Raw genomic sequence first — 15,851 nt, 5'->3', positions numbered from 1 at the left:
CATGGAGTTGCTGCTAATAATCATATAAACAGTGCATGTTTATATTTTTGCTCTAGCCGCCCCTCAGTATCCTAGTTTGAGTACTGCTTGTAAACCCATACCCACCTAAAGGAATTATACAATAAAATTTTAATGTATATCTAAACATGGACAGTTAAAAAAAATGATTTCACAACCTTGTGAAGTGCCCAAGAAGAGGGCGACCACAAGTTACGCCTAAACTGTTGTTATTCAGTAAAAATTGAACAAACTTGTCGAAAATTCCAAACAGAGACCGAGCTCCATGGAAGCCTTAATTCAAAAAATTCAAAATTCAAAATTTTCTGTTTCAAAATTCTGCAAAAAATACACATATACCTAGATACATAATGTAGATGTGTGTAAATTTTCAGGTCGAAATACGTTAAAATGAGAGCTACACAAAAAAACCAAATCTAGGGCTTTTTAACATATGTATTGTTCATCCTCAAAGTCCAGGAATTTTTTTTGTGCAGCTCGCAATTCAAGGTATTTCATCCTGAAATTTTACGCACATACACATTACATCCTTGTATACATGTTTATTTTCTTCAGAATTTTTTTAACCTGAAAAGTTTGAATTCTGAAATTTACAAAATTAAGGCCTCCATGAAGCTCGATCTTCAAAATGCCCTACTCCAAACTTGCACGCATGCATGTGAAGCACCAAAGTTATTGTTTGCTCAGCTAGCTATGTGCAAACATAGGTCCAACCCCCTTTTTGAAGAAGAAAAACAATGTGCTGCCATGTATGTGTATATTCTATACATATTTTTATGGATAAAACATTTTTTATAAATAATTTTTTTATTAACTTGTAATGTAGCATCAAGGGTATAAAGAAACGATGAGCATACACCCAGCCTTTGCATGACTAGAGTGCACACAACCAACACGAACTCATAATGTAGCTTCAGTGATCAAACTGTTTCTTTAGGAGGAGGATCAAACAGTTTTTCTCGTGACCACTCCCTTTTTTTCCATTTTACGATGGTAGTCAACACAATGATGGCTATCAAACTCGAGTATGGAGTAAAGAAAAATTGGATGGGTGATCCATGTTTTCCGGCCAAATATCGATGGAATGGCGTGAAATGTAGCGACTTAACTGAAAACATTACAAGAATAATATCTCTGTAAGTACTATTTCGATGGTCTTTCATGTTGCGTGTGCAAATATGGCCTTCGACTTGATGTTGGAATGTTAATTTTCATGCAGGGATCTCTCCAATAGTAACTTGACTGGATTGGTATCTGATAACTTCACATTTCTCACAGACCTCCAGTTTCTGTAAGTACTCCCTCCGTCCGGAAATACTTGTCATCAAAATGAACAAAAAGAAATGTATCTAGACGTATTTTAGTTTTAGATACATTCCTTTTTGTCCATTTTAATGACAAGTATTTTCGGACGGAGGTAGTATTAGATACTGAGTATAATTATGGCTTGTACAATTTGTTACAAAAAGTAATAGACTTCTTCGTAACCAACATGTTCCCACTCAAATAGCACTCCATTATTGACAGATAATTAGTGCACGGAGGGGAAGTGTATAAAAGTGCATAATACCTTTATAACTCTATCCGATTATCCTCTGTCCATAATATCATTTTTAACTGTAGACATGAGTGAAGAACACCAATGGATCCACTTGAGAGAACTTTTATTTGGATATACTCCCTCCGTTCCTAAATGCAAGTCTTTGTAGAGATTCCACTGGGTGGACTACATACGGAGCAAAATGAATGAATCCACACTTAAAATGTATCTATATACATCCGTATGTAGTTCATAGTGGAATCTCTACAAAGACTTATATTTAGGAACGGAGGGAGTATTTGTTTGCAGTTGTTACGATGATAAGAACCTCGTTGAGTGTCTAAACTAGTACATGTCACTTGCTACAGGGGTTTGTCCGGTAACAGTCTGAATGGCCCAATTCCTTATTCCCTTTGTAAAAGGAATGCAGGATCGCTCGTTGTCAGGTTTGGGTTTTATTCTTGAGGTTTAATTTCTGTGAATGTGCATTCGAACTGAACTTGAATGCATCTCTTTCTGTGATCTTCAGGCAGCTGATAATTCAAGATTGTTTTTTGTACTAAGTAGTTCTGAACTGATTGTCTGATGTAATCTCACTATTTCAGGTATGAATCTGGAGAAGATATGTGCAACAAAACAATAAGTCCGCCTCCATCAAGAAATAGAACAGCTATAGTATCTATTTCAGTAGTGGTTCCCATGGTGGCAGTGTCTGTACTTGTTCTTTCATATTTGATCTGGAGAGTGAAGAGAAAGCCCAAAAGTGTGTATTCCCTTTTCTTTTAATATCATGTAATTAAATCCACTTATTATCATGGTTTACTATATTCAGTCTTTCTGTAATATAACTGACACTTGTTCAACCAGTTTGTACACATGATCCACCCAAAGAATCAGAGCTTCAGAGTGCTCCAGGAAGTACAAGAAGTCATGGGGATCACCTGCAGAATACTGAGAATCATCGATTCACAAGTACAAGAAGTCAGGGGGATCACCTGCAAAATACTGAGAATCGTCGATTCACGTACATGGAGCTGCAAAAATTTACTAACAAGTTCGAACGGTTCATTGGACAAGGAGGTTTTGGGCTAGTGTACTACGGGCGTTTAGAAGACAATAGTGAGGTTGCTGTCAAGATGCGTTCTGAATCATCGTCTCACGGGCTAGATGAGTTCTTAGCCGAGGTACTTTCTCCCTTTGTTGATAAAATTTCAGTTTGAAAGGTAACTTTGGCAAACCGCTTACACAATGAGTTTACATGCAAATTAAGATGATTTTCCCTCTGTTCTCTGTCTCCTTACATAGGTCCATAGCTTGACAAAGGTGCATCACAGGAATCTAGTTTCTTTGGTTGGCTACTGCTGGGAGAAAGATCATTTAGCACTGGTTTATGAGTACATGTCTCGAGGCAATCTTTGTGATCATCTGAGAGGTTTGTTCATTAATTGCAAATCTAAGTAGTATTGATTAAGAGAGATCGATCTTTGTAGCTGTCTTAAAATTCGATATAAATTATATATGCATTGTTTAAACTTGAGAGGCTATCTTGAATGGATTTAAGATATTCAGTATCTAAAATAGTTTGAGGCTACTACACCTGTTCCCTTTGAAAGGCTACAATCTTCGATAACAGTCACAGTTCCATATTACTTCCCGTCCAAACAAAGTTACAAAGTCCTAACAGTTGACTGATAAAGTAGCGTCCTTCTCTCAACCAATTTATTCAATTCCAATGCACAAGAGCGTAACGGAATTGCAAACAAACAAATTTTGCACAAATGTATGAACCGTGACCTATAAAGTTGTTCATACAGCACTGTTCTAAGTGACTATTACTATGCTCATATATGAAGGAAAACATGGTGATGAGACCTTGGACTGGGCAACACGTGTACGAGTTGTGCTTGAAGCTGCACAAGGTATGATGTAATAAAAAAAGATTATTGTTAGCTTAAGAGAATGTGCTATAGATTATTTGCTTTTCATTTCACTCATGTTTTCTGGACTTGCTTGATATGTTTAGGCCTGGATTATCCGCACAAGGGATGCAGCCTGCCAATAATTCACAGGGATGTGAAGACCAGCAATATTCTGTTAGGTCAAAATCTGCGGGCGAAAATAGCTGATTTTGGACTTTGTAAAACCTATCTTAGCGAAACACAGACTCACATATCAACCAATGCGGCTGGATCAGCGGGTTACTTTGACCCAGAGTATGTCTCTTTGTGCATATTATAGTGTTTGCGTACTTTGTTTTTCATATAAGGAGAAGTAAACTACTCCAGTTTACCAGGGCAAGAAACAAAGAAATAAATACTCCATATTGTGCGTAATCAGAATTTAGGTTTACCAAGATGTGTCTTATGTGTTGTTTTTTAGGTACTACCACACTGGCAGGCTCACTGAGAGCAGCGACGTTTACAGCTTCGGTGTCGTTCTACTGGAGATAGCTACTGGCGAGCCTCTGATACTGCCAGGCCATGGCCACATTGTTCAGCGCATGAAACAGAAGATGGCCACAGGTAACATCACCTCAGTCGCCGATGCAAGGCTCGGTGGTGCCTACGAGGTTACCTCCATGTGGAAACTAGTCGACACTGCCATTGCGTGTACAGCAGATGCTGCTGTCGGAAGGCCAACAATGGCAGCCGTGGTGGCACAGCTGAAGGAGAGCATTGCATTGGAAGAAGCCCGTGTGGACAGCGCTGTCAGGGTAAGCCCGGTGAGTGATACCGTGGCCTTAGTGTCCACATTTAGCCCATCGGCAAGGTGAAGCAGTGAATATACCCGGATTGGTCTCATGGCATCGTTGATGGATCTGTAAAGTTTTTAGTTTATGCCAAAAACAAGATGTGTTTGTGTTATAATGGTGTATTTTTCTGTCTTTCCTTGTGTTAAACCAAACATTGGTGTGTTGTGCTTATAAAGAGTATGGTGCAATTGGTTTGCTTCTATTTGTGCAAGCAATGAGAGAGGGTGAAATTGCTGAATAGGCGGCTAGGGAGTGGTGCACGTCATGGTGACTGGTGCGCTGGATCTCTCAAATCTGGACGCGAGGAGTTCATGCCAAGGCAAAAGCCTAGCGCGATGGCGGGAAGTACACCCTTCCTGAAAGCGCCGATGCAGATTCTTCTCCTCCTCCCTGGTGCTCCGGATAAAGAGAAAAACTCCATGGTTCTCTGCACTTTCATACGGGTGTGGACAGACCCTGTCGACCAACGAGTGCCTACAGTCACCCCGGACCTGCACGAAGTCGTGCCAACATAGGTACTCAGAAGAGATAAGGAATCAGATAATGAAGGAATGAAGGTTGTTGGAGTGGAGTGTCAAACTCACATCTTTGGAACCAATGAAGGCTGCTAGATGAGCAGAAAAGATGCAAGGAGCCACTAGGGAAGAGCCTCTTATAGAATGATATTTGGTACAACACCAGTTACAACAACAAGCTTGTTGATTTGTCGGAACATAACCAGGCTCTTCACAACTGTGTTGAAGTAATTGTCTAGGAGATCATTAAGGAGTACACAGACTTCCGGAGGTGTCTGCTGGAACCAAAGAAAGTGGCTGCAGGTGGCCTCGAATCCTCGATAGTGATCCAGAGCAGTGCTAACGCATTTTAGATCAGAGGAGCAGCCCAAGTCCGCTATCACAAACTTCTTGAGAAAATCGAGTTCAATCTGTCATAATAGCGATCTTATTTTCCTTTAATAAGATAGAATAGATAGAGTAATGGCGTCTGGTGGGGAGAGGTAGAATAGATAGAGTAATATCATGATGGCTGGGTTCTAGGTGGAGTAGGGCCAGGGAGGCGACAATTTGTGGCGCCTATACCTGCCAAGCTCTTGTAAATGAACTTTTCTCTCTACCTTAATATACTGACACGCAGATCTCTTGCGATGTCCTAGGAAAAAAAATCTTATTTTTCTGTATGGAGTATATACTACGATCAAATTCTTGACAAGGCAGTCCCCTGAAGCCAAATTTCAGGAGATTCCGGAATAACGGACTTGGGAGCATAGCTAGTTTACCTGAATGCTGGAGTTGGGAGCATAGCTAGTTTGCCCTTGGCCTTGACTCATGGCTTTGGTTGCAGCAGGGCTAACCTCCAGAGACCTTCAACCTGAGAGAGCAAGATTAGGAAGGAGATGGTAACGATGTACTGGAAGTTCAACTCTTCTTTTTCTATGCGTACTGAGGAGGCTGTTCTGGCTGCCTATTGAGTGGAACGATAGGAGTCAACATGCTTATCAATCTTAATTAGGGACAGCTAATAGAAAGGTTTACTGAAAGATTAGGTAAAATTCAAATCAGGATATATAATACATCAACAACCTGCCACTACTAGAGTTTGTTTTATACCAGCAGACTTGTTGCTTTGATGCCATGGCTTCACTTGGACTGGAAGTTCAATTCTTCTTTTCTATGCTCAACTGGGGATGACTGTTCTGGCTGCTTATTGGGGTCGGTAAAAATGTCAACGTGTTTCTCAATCTGTTATCAGTCACTACTATTAGGGCCAGCTAGAATAAGAACTTGTCACTACTAGAGAGGATATTTGTTTAGACCAGCAGAATTGTTATTTGACATGGTTAAATTTTGCTGGCTCTTCCAGTTGCGCATAGCAACAGAATATTAATCGAACTTCCAGCATTTTTTTACCATAATTCCAGTACATTATTAGCATTACCACAAACACCAAGGGCTTTACTGAATAAGAACAATAAATTGGAGTGTTCAAATATTGTCATGGATCACACAGTGAATATTACAGTAGTGTCAAACCGTCAATTATCACCAAGACTAACTACGTGCTATTACTAAGGAGCTACATGAACAAACAACACAATTGTTATCTTTCCGTGAGAAAAGAGAGCTCTATTGACTACTAAGAATAAGTGTTACAATCTCAAGCAGTCTGAGCACTTAGTTTCAGTTCTGTTTCTGCTGTTATCCTCCCTCCAATCTCTTGTAAGTTTTTGTCTGTGTTTCATTCCTAATCTCCTGATCGAATAGAATATTTGGAAATAAATAACACGTTACGACTGTTTTGCCACAAAAAAGAGAGTAAGTGTTACAATCTCGAGCAGTTAACTGACCAACATAACTTAACCTTTGAAGAAGTCAAACATCACAGTGTTTTGTACATGTAATTAGCTAGTTGACTCAGTTCTTGGGCCGCAGCATTTTCCAATGGATATAAATGACAGTTCATTCAAAACTGCTTGTGCCGTATGAAAGTTGACATGCATTCATAGCCACCTTTTGAAATGTCAAGATGCACTATTATCTCTTAAGAGGGGTATCACAGGTCAGCATTCTACATACCAAGCATAAAGATCGAAGGAAACTAATTGTTCTCATCAAATGGGGTGTACCTTACAAAAACCCAACAAGTAGAAAAACAGCAGTTACCTGGCCATGCCTTCCCAAGTGATGCGACGAGCGTAGCTCACAGGCTCCATTGCCGGGACAAAGAAACAAAGCTAGCAGAGGAATGCCCATAGATGCGCCCAGACTTGAAGAACTCAGAGAGAGAGAGGCGCTGGTACATCACAGATTAAAGACCCTGTACGTTGCCTTAAGACCTCCTCCAACTGATACATCCGTATTTAGACAAATCTAAGACAAGAATTTTGGGACGGAGGGAGTACCTACTTGAACATCCTCCTGTAACCCTCCCATGAACCAACAGACCTGCTCAACCTCTTAAGAGGTAAGTAACAGGGTACAAAGCCTTAGAGACGGCAGACAGGTGTGTTCGGCTCGACGCCTGGACACTACCATCCATCTATCTTTCTCCCAGAACAGTGTGTCAACGACATGTCCATCCAAATCGGATCCCCACAAGGCCATGTTGCCAGGCAATAGAACTTCTTGCACAAGACAATCCATCAGTGTGACCTGCACAAGCGACTCCGCCATGAGGAGGGTACGCCGCATTTCATCAGACTGGTGGCGGGCAGTCGAGCCGATCCAAGTCCTACTTCCAGTTCTCCTTTTGCTTTTGTTTTTAGCAATCTGGTTCTGCTTTTGCCATTCGAACTTGTGAGTGTATTTAGCTTATGTTCATATTGGTTTAGCTTAGCCCAGACCAAGTGCACCTAGTCCTAGATCAACTTCTGTGAATTTCTAGATCTTTCTGTGATAAGAACATTCACTAAAGTTGGAGCATCACATAATTTATATGGATCATACGGCGAGCAGTACTAGTAGGGGTGATCGGTACTTTGATCTACCGTCTTCTTCAATCTCATTGCAGTTACTAAAACAGATACAAGACACAAACTCAGGCAGAATTTGCATGCGCAATACTCCCTCCGTCCGAAAATACTTGTCATCAAAATGAACAAAAGGGGATGTATCTAGATCTAGATACATCCCCTTTTGTTCATTTTGATGACAAGTATTTTCGGACGGAGGGAGTACATCACAATGTTTTGTAGGCATAGCTAGCTGAGCAAGTTGGTGGGCAACAACATTCTGCTAATATATATAAATGATAGTTCATTCTTAATCTCTTGAGCGTCGATGAATATCTTCACAGAACACCATACAGGATGTAGTTTACACAATGAAGTTGGCACACATTGTCACCTCAAATAAAGCAATAAACCTAACCAAATGTGGTGTACTATAAAGTACCTGATAATCATGCCTTTACAAGGGATACAGCCAGCATAGCTCGTGGATTTCTAGCACGCTCGTCTTGCATGCTGCCCTCGAGGCTCCAGCGCCGCTCCGCGGTCCTCACAAATTCATCCATGACCTCTCCAAAATGCTCGACTATTATCGGCTCAAATATGGCTCTCAGATAATTCACAAACGAGCTTGGGGTGAAGAGCATGCTGTTCATATCAGTTGCAGCGTCATATACCCGCATATCGCTGATAGAAAAGGAGCCCTCGTCTTGGATGATCTCCCTCAGCTCTTCACCAGAGGGTCCATACACCGGCACATAGAAAGAATCAAACTTCGCTTTGTCGATCACACCCTGTCAACCATACCATAAGATCAGGAGTTCAAATACTCACACGTTCATTCGAAAATGATAAAATGCAATACTAGAAAAAAAAATGTACCTCTAAGGCCATGACACTTAGAATCTGAACTAAGGTTTCCCAAAGGTGAAAGAATTTGGAGGCTTTTACATTAGAAGGCCGCCCTACAAGGGAAACAACCATTCGGCCTCCTGGGACCAATTCTTTGGCTCTCAGCTCCAGGAAAAGTATGAAATGTTTCCTGAACTGACGTGCATAAGCCTCACGGACCATAGGGAGTCTTTCACGCCTAGCATGTTCATCCATGTCGTACGCAGGGATCTGGTTCATCGTCAGATCTTCGGGAGCCTGCGAGGATAAGGTTTCTTTTACAAAATCAACAAGTAATGCAATGGATAGATCCATTGAAGGGTGATAAATTCACACCATGGAGAGCCAATGCAAGCTGTTGGACGAGCAGACAAGATGCAAGGAGTCACTAGTGAAGAGCTTGTTGTTACTTTGACGGAGCGTGGCCAGGCTCTTCACCACCGTGTTGAAGTCATTGTCAGGAAGGTCATTGAGGAGCACACACACTTCGGGTGGTGGTTGCTGGAACTGAAGGCAGTGGTTGATGATGGCCTTGACGGCAGTCGATACCAGTGCTAGCGCATTTGGGCCATAAGAGCAGCCCAAGTCCGCAATCAGCATCTTTTCAGGGAACAAGGTGCTTCTGCTGCCGCACAAGTCAATGATGGCCGCTTCTATCAGGGGCATCATCCTGTTCTGCTGAGCGTTCTACAATCGAGTTATAATTCTTCAGAAAATCGAGTCTAATATAGCTAAGTGTCATGATTTTTTAACTTCCCTGATTGTTCTTTTAAATGTCAGTAACATAGGCTATATTGTGAACAAGTACTTGACGAAACAGTTTTGAAAAGCCAAGTGTCAAGAACAGATCAACATGCCACAGAAACAGTATTAGTGAACTAATCGAGAGGGGAACATACCTGGACACTGGAGTTGTGTGCATAGCTTGTTTCCCCTTGTCCTTGATTCATATGCACCATCTGTTTGGAGGCTATGGCTTTACTTGGAGCAAGGCTAAACACCAGATCTTGGATCTGCAGGAATCAAATTAGGATGACAGCGCTGAAAAAGTACCGGAAGTTCAATACTTCTTTTGTCTATGATCAACGGGGTTTCTGGGCTTCTGGCTGCTTATCAGCAGCAATAGTAGGGCCAGCATGCTTTCTTATTTTCTATCTTCGGACCAGACAATGGAAAGGTGAAAGGTTGGTCAAATTCAGATCCGGATATAATACTAACAACCTGTCACTCACAGATTAGATTAGCAGACTTGTTCTTCTGATCGGGTTACATTGTTTAGCATAGGATCCAGTGGAAATAATAATAGTAACAGCCTGTCACTAGCAGAGGCATTATTATTTCTAGATTAGCAGACTTGTTATTCTGATCTGGTTAAATTGTTCAGCATGGGATCCAATGGGAGAAGAGAAACATTTCAGACATTTTAAAGCAGCACAGAAGCAACTTTTTGTTTTGGCGTAGATTTTTCATTTTATTTACAGTGACTGTGCACTTGAATTTATATTTAGTGCTAATGCTGCTATACAATATTTGAAATTGCCACTGGACACAAGCAATTCTACAACTAATCCATATACATCAAGCAGCAAGATAATGAACTACTATTCAACCTTCAAATAGTGATGCATCAGAAGTGAAAACTAAATGGCAGAATATCATGACAAAACTGAGAAGTTTTTTGATATTTTTTGCAGAATTATCATATGAAAATTAGATTTACAACCTAAAAACTTCAACGTCAAGCTTAATTCCATTGTGAGATAAAGAAATGGACAAAGAATATTTCAGTCGACACACCCTACCTGGGCACTAGGGGCTGGGGCGCGCCCTTGGCGCGCCTCTTGAGGCGGAGCTGTGCGCCCTTGTATTGCTGGAGCACCTTGGCGCCTCTGTGTACAACCATTCTTGCACGAGTTAACATTGGCCCTCTACTGTTAGCAAAATAACATTTGGTAGTCTGTCATTTGTTTTTCGTTCCCTGGAACAAGTGAAAGCATTGGCTTAATTAACATAAATCAAGCATTACTGAGCACCACATAAAAAACTGACAAAATGAAACGAATCAATATTTTCCATGCCATTCAGATCAAAAGAATAAACAGACAAATTTTACCAACATTATAAATTATCTAGCTAAACCATTGTATATACCAGTGCCTACAGAATTCACATGAACCTCCTGTCAATTTGTTAAACACTTCAGCTTTCACCCACTAAGATTTTTTTCCCTCGCTGGACAACTGTTATATTCCTCAGATCACAGCCGCTGCTCAATTATTGGTAAAAAAATCACCTCCAACATGAAAACACCATACACCTTGCGAACACCCTTTTGACCACATATTACCTATTACATATATTGTGAAGGTATGATTGCAAAACATGAAAACACCTTGCATGAAGTGATTCCAAGCAGGATTCGATCCTCGATATTTATCCTCTATATTTTTCATGTTTGCTCAAATCTTCTTTGCATGTCCTTCTCTCTTTCAAGCTTTCTCACCATACCAGTTTGTCATTAGTTTTCATATTTAATATTTAAAATGGTGTTGTTGTTGGTAATCATTGTTAAGAACAGTGCATTACGGTAATCAAGATCACATTAATAGTTCTTCAAGGCAAACATTGAGGATTCCTATCGGCCTGCATGTTGGACATCATTTAGAAAGGTTTTGACTCATGACAACATTATTCTTAAAGCAGTGAAGTTGTGTTCTCACAAGGAGGCCTGTCCAAGGACAAAAGATAACTCAACTTCAAATCATTGGTGACGCATAACCTTAGTTCCTGAACTGAACCCTTCTTGCAGATGATCTGCGTGCGGTGAACAACCAAAAGCCTGTTTGATAGTATCAATGACATCACTTGATGCATACTATTTACTGTTGGAGATCAAGATATCTCAAATCGCCAGCATTTCCTGCAATTCCAATCCAAATTATAACAAAAGAGACAAATTTCTATGACACAGTTTAGCAGGAATATAGATACTATTCGAGTGGTTTTAAGTTTGTTTTCTTCATATGGAAACTAAGCTAATTTGAATAACAATTTTTCAGGTGCTAATGCCACCAAAAGAAACCAATCATTCTTGAAAGAAAAAAAATGCGCTATATACCTAATGAGTCGATGGCACATTATATTTTTAGTAAAGATCAAGGGTAGTGGTGAAGTATTGCAATTCTTCCTGCATGCTTCTCTGCACAAATTAAACAAACAACAAAGACATGGCAATGGAAATTGGACAATGTTTGTGCACTTGGATCGAAATTAGCAATTCTCTTATAAGAATAATCTAATTCATTAGGTAAAGTGGATTGAAGAAAATGACCCCACTAAAGGATCTATCTGAGCCATCGGCTGCCAGTCTTCCACATTTACGAACTGGCAGAATAAAGAACAACTTGCACAAAAGGGTTCAACTGAAATATAAGCAGATGTACAATGTGGTGATTCCCCACAGAACTTGCTCAAATTGCATGGGTGCTTACGTTTTTTGGGATGGATGTCAAGGAAATGTATATTATAAAAAGGAGGGGGTATTTTCTTTGAGTCATTTGAGCAAACAAGTAATGTGTGAGGGGGTATTTTCTTTGAGTCATTTGAGCAAACAAGTAATGTGTGCCTTTTGTATCGCATATAATTGAAGCCATCAGCACAAAAAGTTGTTAGAGCGGGGATCGAAGATACATGAAAAAACAGGTGCACGCAGCATATACATCTCACGCATTAACACAACGAATGAGAACTACGGCCACGAAGAATGGCAAAATTCGGACGAACTGATCATCCTCAACTCAGCGATGGCAAGACCATACTCGTATCCCGACACCATTGGGGAAAGTTATACTCCAAGAGCTCTAGGGGATGTGATTTGTGGAACCATGTTTGTGCGAGGCCATGCGTTGGTGAGACTATAATTAGGTGTGCCTCCTCTTGAGTTGTTCCTGTGCGCTCCTGTCTTGGTTCAGAACATTTGGTTCTCTCATTTGGTCCCTAGTTTCGCTTATGTACATCAACTGAGCGTGTGCTAGGCCAGAGCAATTTGAGGTACTGATGGTAGTTGAGATATAGTATGATATTAGGATCTGTTAGTAGCTCAAAACAACCAATCTAGAAACAAAGATAAAGGTCATCTTCGTAGACACAGAAATATTATGGTACAACTATTGACGACTCACCCATAGAGCATAACCATGTGAGACGATTCATTACAATGAATCCAAAAGCAAAAAAAAAAGGAACGCAGGTAGCAATCCAGCAGTAGTGAAAACTTGCCCCAATCAGGTTCACCGGAGATAGAATACCTCGGTGATGTTGACATGCCATGAGGATACTGGGTCTGTGAGCAGCAGCATATGAGATGGTGCTCGCTACAGGAATTTCTACCATGGAGGGCGGCATGCCGGCACGAGTGAAGGAGGGTGAGGTGGACTACAACATGCAATTTAACCTGAGAACATGGGTTTCATGCAGCCTCGATGTACTGGACATTAGTAACTGTTTCATACGAGACATCTACACTAAATTCTGCACATACTTGAATCAAAATGACAGTAAAAAAACTGAACAAAGATGTTCACCTGAATGTACAGAACATTGTGGTGCAACATCGCTCATATCAGATGGCTTAGAAGCATCTTTCCTGAGCAAAGGCTCATTGGTTGCAACATCAGAACCTCCAAAGAAGAAAATGAACAATGGGTATATAGGTGAGACAACAATACATTGTTAATCTCCATATTCAACAAATAGACTGGCAAGTACAGATTCTTGGTAAATATTTTATCCAAAGCAGGACAGGATCGAGTCAAAATCTCAAGCAACAAAATTGAATTCTTATTTAGGATAAGGCTTCCATTAAAAAATTAGGAAACTTGGTAGCTGGAAAGAGGAGGTAAAGGAAGTGCACAAAACAACAGTTTTACTCTGAAGTTACACACAGAAGAGTAAACAAAACGTCACATATCCCTTTCTGTTAATTAAAACCAGAAAGCATATCAAACACAATATACTCTACCTTTTCAAAAAGTAAAATTAAATAATGGATTGAATTATAATGGTCTCGTGCCTCTAGGCTCATCCTTTTTGGGAAACAATGCAAAAAGGTCCAATGAAATCAGACACCCTCTCAAATATTGTCTCGCATATGGACTGGTTCTGAACCTGCACAGCACAAGCATGTTTTTCAGAGCACAAAACACAAGCAAGCACGCCAACAAATCCATGAATATCAGTCTAAAATCAAGGGATGCGATGGCTATGTATGTAATTACGTAATACGTATGCAAATAAAATTGAATGACCACAATCGCTTCTTTATCAGGCACAGTGGACCTAGTAATGCTGATTGCTGAAATCAGTCAGGGACCCGGTTAGCCAAGTTGCCCAAATAAAATCCTAAGATGCCCAATCAACACAATAGAGAGGCTGAGCAAGCAGACAGAGGCATCTTGTCTACTCACCAAGGCCTTGCTGGAGCTCCCATATTTGCTCTGGATCTGCAAACATCAACTAAAAATTTCAGAATCACATCGTGAAAACGATGGCGAAGCAAAGTTAAACAATGGTACTCGTTGGAGTTTAATCTCCGGCAAACATGACGGAGAATCAGATTACCTGGAGAAACGGCAGCAAATGAATGCTTCACGTCTCTCCTCCCCGCTTGGCCTCCTCCCCTGTTCCCCATCCTCCTCTTCTTCTGATGGTCCTCCCGTCACCGCCACGCATGTTCCCCTCCCACCACCACCAACGAAAACCGCATCCCCGTCGACCAAGGGAGCAAGAAATCTGTAGCGCCACTAACTTTTCCAATTGGACTTCCCCTGCTGCTTCCTTGCTCCTCTCTGCCGCTATGTCCTGGCCGGGAGACGACGTCTCACCTCACGGGTGACGGCTCGCCCGTAGACGAGAGAAAAGGGGCGGCGGTGGCGCTGGTCGGGATGGAGCAGGGCGAGAGAAGAAGCAGCGGAGAAACGGCCGTCCTCTGATGGGCAGCGCTAGAGAAGCGATGGGGGCGGGGGCGGCGGCGGCGGCGGCAACCCTAGGTTGGGGTGGAAAGTGAGAGAGGGAGAGAAAAAGAATCGTTCTGTGCGAGGGATGACCTACCAGCGTTTTTTCTTTCTGTGCGAGCGTTGCACAGTAACACAACGACACGTGTATACGCTCGTTGCTCGCTCCTTCCGCGACTGTTAAAGGGATGTATTTGGTCGAGCACCTTGCGAGCAGCGCCCAACAAACGTTCACCCAATAGTACCCGAGGCAAGAGTGCAGCCTCGTAGGTGGGCGCTTTCGCCGTGACGTGGCCCTCTATCCTCATACTTTCTCCTGGAATACGGCGCAGAGGACCCGAGGCCATATCGCACGCGCAGCAGAACTTCTTTGAGCGCCATCGTAGTGTCTCGCCGGAGGACCTCCACGGCTCCACCGTGTCCATGTGAAGGGGAAGGGTGGGGGAAGGGGTGGGATGTGTACGCGGAGACAGCCTACCTGAGGAGGGAACCAATGCGGCATTTCGTCGAACTGAGCGGCGGAGAGAAGACCAAAGTGTGTCCTACTTCCGTTTTTTTTTTGCGAGGTACCTACTTCTGGTTCTTGATTTATCATTTAAAGGTCTCGAACTTTCTTACGAGCAATTTAGCTTGAGAGCATCATCCACTGTTTCCCTTGCAGTAAGGAAAGTTTAGTTTGTAGGTCTGTCGAGGACACATCTAGATGTGGCATCTAAACTGATGCTCATTTTGTTTGTGGTCTATTTTTTTTCTATTTTTTCCTGATTTTTTTATTTTTTGTTGTTGCATTATATATTTGTGAGAGCTTAGATGTGACATCCTTAAAAAACATCTAGATGTGAATTAGATAAATTGTTTGTTTAATGACAGGCAATTAGGCAAAAGAATGCTCGAACAATTTCCGTAAAAGCCAAAAATATAAGGATCCCACTATGAATCAGCACGGCTCCCTCATCATCTAGAAAGAGATGGCCCATCCTCTAAACATTCCCGTAAAACTGCCAAAACTAAACCGATGCTCACTTTGTTTGTGGTCTATTTATTTTCTAGTTTTATTTATTTATTTTTGTTGCATTATATATTTGTGGAGTTTAGATGTGACATCCTTAGAAAACATCTAGATGTGAATTAGACAAACTGTTTGTTTAATGTTAGGCAATTAGGCAAAAGAATGCTCGAATAGTTTCCGTAAAA

The 15,851-nt window shown here is 41.3% G+C and overlaps 2 protein-coding genes across 2 annotated transcripts in view; one reads left to right on the top strand and one right to left on the bottom strand.

Moving 5' to 3' along the window:
• The window catches only part of LOC123114773 (probable LRR receptor-like serine/threonine-protein kinase At1g51810), a 15,513-nt gene extending 11,182 nt beyond the window's left edge, over positions 1-4,331 (top strand). Inside the window, exons 4-10 of the mRNA XM_044536190.1 lie at positions 1,238-1,309; positions 2,164-2,321; positions 2,426-2,742; positions 2,864-2,990; positions 3,412-3,477; positions 3,582-3,771; positions 3,938-4,331. Coding sequence (XP_044392125.1) covers positions 1,238-1,309; positions 2,164-2,321; positions 2,426-2,742; positions 2,864-2,990; positions 3,412-3,477; positions 3,582-3,771; positions 3,938-4,331 — 1,324 coding nt within the window. The remainder of the gene's footprint in view (positions 1-1,237; positions 1,310-2,163; positions 2,322-2,425; positions 2,743-2,863; positions 2,991-3,411; positions 3,478-3,581; positions 3,772-3,937) is intronic.
• Positions 4,332-8,042: 3,711 nt separating this feature from the next.
• LOC123114772 (probable methyltransferase TCM_000168) lies at positions 8,043-10,722 on the bottom strand. Its single transcript, XM_044536189.1, has 6 exons — positions 10,696-10,722; positions 10,449-10,574; positions 9,546-9,659; positions 8,983-9,333; positions 8,638-8,904; positions 8,043-8,549 (listed from the first exon to the last, which is right to left on the bottom strand). Exons 1-6 carry the CDS (start codon positions 10,720-10,722, stop codon positions 8,208-8,210), a joined length of 1,227 nt encoding a protein of 408 aa, XP_044392124.1. The 3' UTR covers positions 8,043-8,207.
• Positions 10,723-15,851: the final 5,129 nt, after the last annotated feature.

This window comes from Triticum aestivum, chromosome 5B, assembly GCF_018294505.1.
Source record: "Triticum aestivum cultivar Chinese Spring chromosome 5B, IWGSC CS RefSeq v2.1, whole genome shotgun sequence".
Taxonomy (NCBI): Eukaryota; Viridiplantae; Streptophyta; class Magnoliopsida; order Poales; family Poaceae; genus Triticum; species Triticum aestivum.
Note: the sequence above shows the minus strand (reverse complement) of the source record. Positions and strands in the feature narration are given on the sequence as shown.

What these genes read in the sequence shown, in the direction of transcription:
- LOC123114772 (XM_044536189.1), bottom strand. Translation starts at nt 10,722, where the DNA reads ATGGAAAATATTGATTCGTTTCATTTT. An exon ending in CACACAACTCCAGTGTCCAG is followed by an intron (nt 9,334 to 9,545) that starts GTATGTTCCCCT and finishes ACTCGATTGTAG; the next exon opens with AACGCTCAGCAGAACAGGAT. An exon ending in TAAGTGTCATGGCCTTAGAG is followed by an intron (nt 8,550 to 8,637) that starts GTACATTTTTTT and finishes TATGGTTGACAG; the next exon opens with GGTGTGATCGACAAAGCGAA.